The 4,706-nt window shown below is 44.1% G+C and overlaps 1 protein-coding gene across 4 annotated transcripts in view; it reads right to left on the reverse strand.

Moving 5' to 3' along the window:
- Positions 1 to 2,160: 2,160 nt before the first annotated feature.
- Positions 2,161 to 4,706, reverse strand: part of ZNF331 (zinc finger protein 331) — a 38,828-nt gene continuing 36,282 nt past the window's right edge. For all 4 annotated transcript variants that reach the window (XM_011946141.1, XM_011946143.1, XM_011946144.1 and 1 more), the window contains one exon: positions 2,161 to 3,847. In XM_011946141.1, the coding sequence (XP_011801531.1) occupies positions 2,592 to 3,847 (1,256 nt within the window). In that variant the 3' untranslated portion in view covers positions 2,161 to 2,591. The remainder of the gene's footprint in view (positions 3,848 to 4,706) is intronic.

The following is a 4,706-nucleotide window of genomic DNA, read 5'->3' on the forward strand; positions in this document are numbered from 1 at the left end:
CATCACGCCCAGCTAATTTTTTTGTATTTTTAGTAGAGACAGGGTTTCACCGTGTTAGCCAGGATGGTCTTGATCTCCTGACCTTGTGATCTGCCCGCCTCGGCCTCCCAAAGTGCTGAGATTACAGGCATTAGCCACTGCGCCCGGCTGCTGAATTCTTTCTTGTGTGAGATCCAAGAACTCTCTCCTGGGGCCTGGACTGGCACCCCTTTCCTGTAACAACTCTACTCTGCACCCTTACCCCTTCCCCAGGACCAGTCCGCTCACCTCCCTCCCGCCCTGTCCCCGCTGTGGGGCACCGCCAGGATTTGGCAGAGGTCCAGTCTGCTGGCGTGGTTCCTTCTCAAATAGGTCGTGTTTCAATATCCAACCAAGAGACCTGCTCATCTTTGATTTTCTTTATTAATATTTGACAAATAATAATTGCATTATATTGATGGAGTACAAGGTGACGTTCTGATACATGTATACAATGTAGAATGATTAAATCAAGCTAATTAACATATCCATCACCTCGCTCCCTTATCCTTCTTTGTGGTGTGACATCAGAAACCGACCTTGCTACTGTGATTTTAATCTAATCATCCTGGTGACTGTCTAGAGTGGCGGCACATTGTAGTTTTACTCTACAGTTCCTTGAGGAGCAATGACATTGAATACACTTTCACTTATTGGCCATTTGGTGATCTTCTGTTGAGACGTGCTTAAGTTTTCTCCCCTTTAAATTGATTTTTTTTTTTTCAACTTGAGGGATTCTTTATATTTTCTATGAGAGTTCCTTTGTCAGGTGTACTGTAGAGCAAATATCTTCTTCCAGTCCTGTTTCTTGTCTTTCCCCTATCTTACCAGCATCATTTGATGAACAGAACTTTGTACTTTCGATGAAGTGTAACGTTTTATGTTTGCTGTGTTTTGTGTACTAAGAAATCATTGCGTAACCCACGGTGGTGACCATAATCTCTTAATGTTTTCTTCTATAAGGCTCAATGGTCTTTTCCAGATTCATTGCACCCACAGGGAGTTTTCTTGTAAAAATTCACTAATGGCAACACAAATGGTAGTAATGAGCATAAAAACAACAGTTAATATTTATTGAACTTATACAATATTCCAGTTACACTTTCAAAGACTTTACATGTACCAAACATTTAATTTCCACAATAGCCGTCTCAGGTAGATGTGACTATCCTTATGTACAAATAATGCACAATAGTGTCTGTGTGCCGGACAACGCACAGGGGTAGTGAGCCTTTGGCCCAGTAGTCTCACAGGGAGGAGGGTGGGGGATGGTGAGGACAACTGATAGAGTGGGTGCCATGACTAAAGGCTTTCTCACATGTTACATTAGCAGGGTTATTCCACAGATGCCACGGAATAAAGACAGAATGGTATTGGTAGTCTTTATGTATTCATTAAACCAACCTACACAATAAAAACGTCTACACCAAAAACAATCATTAAGAAAAAGTGATTTTTCCACAATTCAAATTTGCCTCTAGAATGACTTCTGATATTCTGTAAACGGAAGAGTGATCAGTGGGCTGGATGTAGTGGCTCACGCCTGTAATCCTAGCACTTTGGGAGGGCAAGGCAGGTGGATCACCTGAGGTCAGGGGTTCAAGACCAGCCTGGACAACATGGTGAAACCTGTCTCTACTGAAAATACAAAAATTAGCCAGGCGTGGTGGTGCACTCCAGCCTGGGCAAGAGTGAGACTCTGTCTCAAAAAAGAAAAAAAAAAGAGTGATCAGTGAAGGCTTTCTTATGTTAAACTGTACCATGATTTTTCCTCGTGTTGAGGAAGGAATGGATATAGTCTAGAGGGCTTCCTACATTCTTTGTACAGCAGTCCCCTCTCACCTGAGGGGAATACGTTCCAAGACCCCCAGTGGATACCTGAAGCCACAGATAGTACTCTGTTTTTTTCCTGTACATATATACGATACTATATACTACATTTTTTCCTGTACATACGTATCTAAAGTTTGATTTATAAATTAGGCACAGTAAGAGATTACCAACAATAACTAACAAAATAGAACAATTGTAACAATATACTGTAATAAAATTACATGAACGTAGGTATCTCTCTCTCCCAAAATATCTTATTGTCATGTAGATCTTAGCAACCTCAGTATATGATTTTTTTCTTTTTCCTTATTGAGAACTTTCACCATTTTCACTTAAAAGGAAGCACTTTGTGGCTTCTCTTTGGCATATCCGAATCACTGGCATCACTACTCTTGCTCTCTGGGGCCACTGTTAAGCAAAGTAGGGACTGCTTGAGCACAAGCACTGTGATGCTATGACAGTCAGTCTGATCACCAAGACGGCTACTAAGTGATGAGCAGGGTGGGTAGCGTAGACAGCGTGACTGTGCTGGACCAAGGGACGATTCACAGCCCTGGCCGGTTGGAGCGGGACAGAGAGATTTCATCACGCTACTCGGAAGGGCACACCATTTGCGACTTACGCATTTATTATTTCTGGAATTTTCCACTGAATATTTTTGAACTGCAGTAGACTGCAGATAACCAACTGTGGAAAGCGAAACCACAGATACGAGCGGGCTACGGTGTTCAAGAGGCTCTTCAACTGTTGTGGATCCTCTGATGTTCTCGGAGATGGTTCGGGTGGGTACATGCCTTCCCGCATTCCTTACATTCGTAGGATTTCGACCCACTGTGCGTTTTCTGATGTTGTGTAAGCTGATGGCCGTGACTAAAGCTCTTCCCACATTCTGTACACCCGTAGGGTTTCACCCCGGTATGAATTCTCTCGTGTTTCACAAGGCTGGACCCATAAATGAAAGCCTTCCCACACTCTTTGCATTTGTACGGGGTCTCGCCCGTGTGGATTCTCTCGTGCTGAGTGAGGTGGTAGCCGCAGTTGAAGGCCTTCCCACACTCTGTGCATTTGTACGGCTTCTCGCCCGTGTGTATCCTCTCGTGCTTAACGAGGCTCGAACCCCAGCGAAAGGCCTTCCCACATTCCTTACATTCGTGAGGCTTCTCACCGGTGTGGATCTTCTGATGCTGAGTGAGGTAATTGACTCGAGTGAAGGCCTTCCCGCACTCTTGACATTCATAGGGTTTCTCACCTGTGTGAATTCTCTTATGCTGAATGAGGCTTGAACCACAAATAAAGGCCTTCCCACAGTCTTTACACTCGTAAGGCTTCTCCCCACTATGAATTCGCTTGTGCTGAATCAGTTTATACACACGGCTGAAGGTCTTCCCACAGTCTTTGCATTCATAGTCCTTCTCCCCGGTGTGGAATCTCTGGTGCTGGGTGAGCTCATCACCACGTCGAAAGGCCTTTCCACAGTCTTTACATTCGTAGGGTTTTTCACCAGTATGAATTCTCTTATGAATGACGAGGCTTGAGCCCCATCGAAAAGCCTTCCCACAGTCTTTACACTCGTACGGCTTCTCCCCCGTATGAATTTTTTGATGTTGAGTGAGCTGATTGCCCCAACGGAAGGCCTTCTTACACTCTTTACATTCGTAAGGTTTCTCGCCAGTATGGATTTTCTGATGTTGACTAAGCTGATAGCCACGACTAAAGGCCTTCCCACACTCCTTACATTCAAAGGAATTCTCCTTATGATGTCTCTGATGTGGTCTAGGAGGGGCACCTTCTCTAGTAGCAGGCCTTTTTACATAATTGATGATCATTTGATTGACATACCTCCCTCTCGAGCGCTGCGGTCTTTCGAGCGTGCCTTCACATACCCAGTTACGGCCAAGGGATTTACTTCTTCTATCTGAATTCCTTCTGGAAGCCCTTATTTCATGAATGTTCTTTCCCGTAGGTAAACCCTTACTCTCATATGCTGACTCCAGGTCTGGGAAAAAAGAACACAGTTGGTTTCCTTCAGAGGGACACAAGTACACACAAACCTAACCACCAACCAAAAACTCGTCTGATAGAAACAAAAATTATCCAGCAGAATAAATGTGAATCACCCAGGGCTCTTGTTAAAATGTAGATTCTGTTTCTGGCACAATACTTCATGAGAATTCCTTGGAGACATATGTTTTAAAGTCAAACGTGAAAAAGGTCCCGACAATTAGTCCTATTATTTCCTGTTTTGAAGATGAAAACAAGTATTTGTAGATGATGTGATGATATACTTGGAAAATCAAAGAAAATCAAATATAGAAGTACTGTAACAAAACAATATGCAGTTGGATAGCTGTGTGTAAAGCATTCCGAAACTGATACACATGTATGTCAGTAGTATTATTAAAAGTAACTGGGTAAAGGGCTGGGAGTGGTGGCTCGTGCCTGTAATCCCAGCACTTTGGGAGGCCAAGGCAGGCGGATCACCTGAGCTCAGGAGTCCGAGACCAGCCTGACCAACATGGAGAAACCTTGTCTCTACTAAAAATACAAAATTAGCCAGGTGTGGTGGCACATGACTGCAATCCCAGCTACTTGGGAGGCTGAGGCATGAAAATTGCTTGAACCTGGGAAGCAGAGGTTGTGGTGAGCTGAGATCATGCTATTGCACTCTAGCCTGGGCAACAAGCATGAAACTCTGTCTCAAAAAAACCCAAAAAAACAAAAAACAGGCTGGGTGCGGTGGCTCACGCTTGTAATCCCAGCACTTTGGGAGGCCGAGGTGGGCGGATCATGAAGTCAGGAGTTCGAGACCAGCCTGGCCAACATGGTGAAACCTTGTCTCTACTAAAAATACAAAA

This window comes from Colobus angolensis, unplaced genomic scaffold (genome assembly GCF_000951035.1).
Source record: "Colobus angolensis palliatus isolate OR3802 unplaced genomic scaffold, Cang.pa_1.0 Scaffold25, whole genome shotgun sequence".
Lineage (NCBI taxonomy): Eukaryota > Metazoa > Chordata > Mammalia > Primates > Cercopithecidae > Colobus > Colobus angolensis.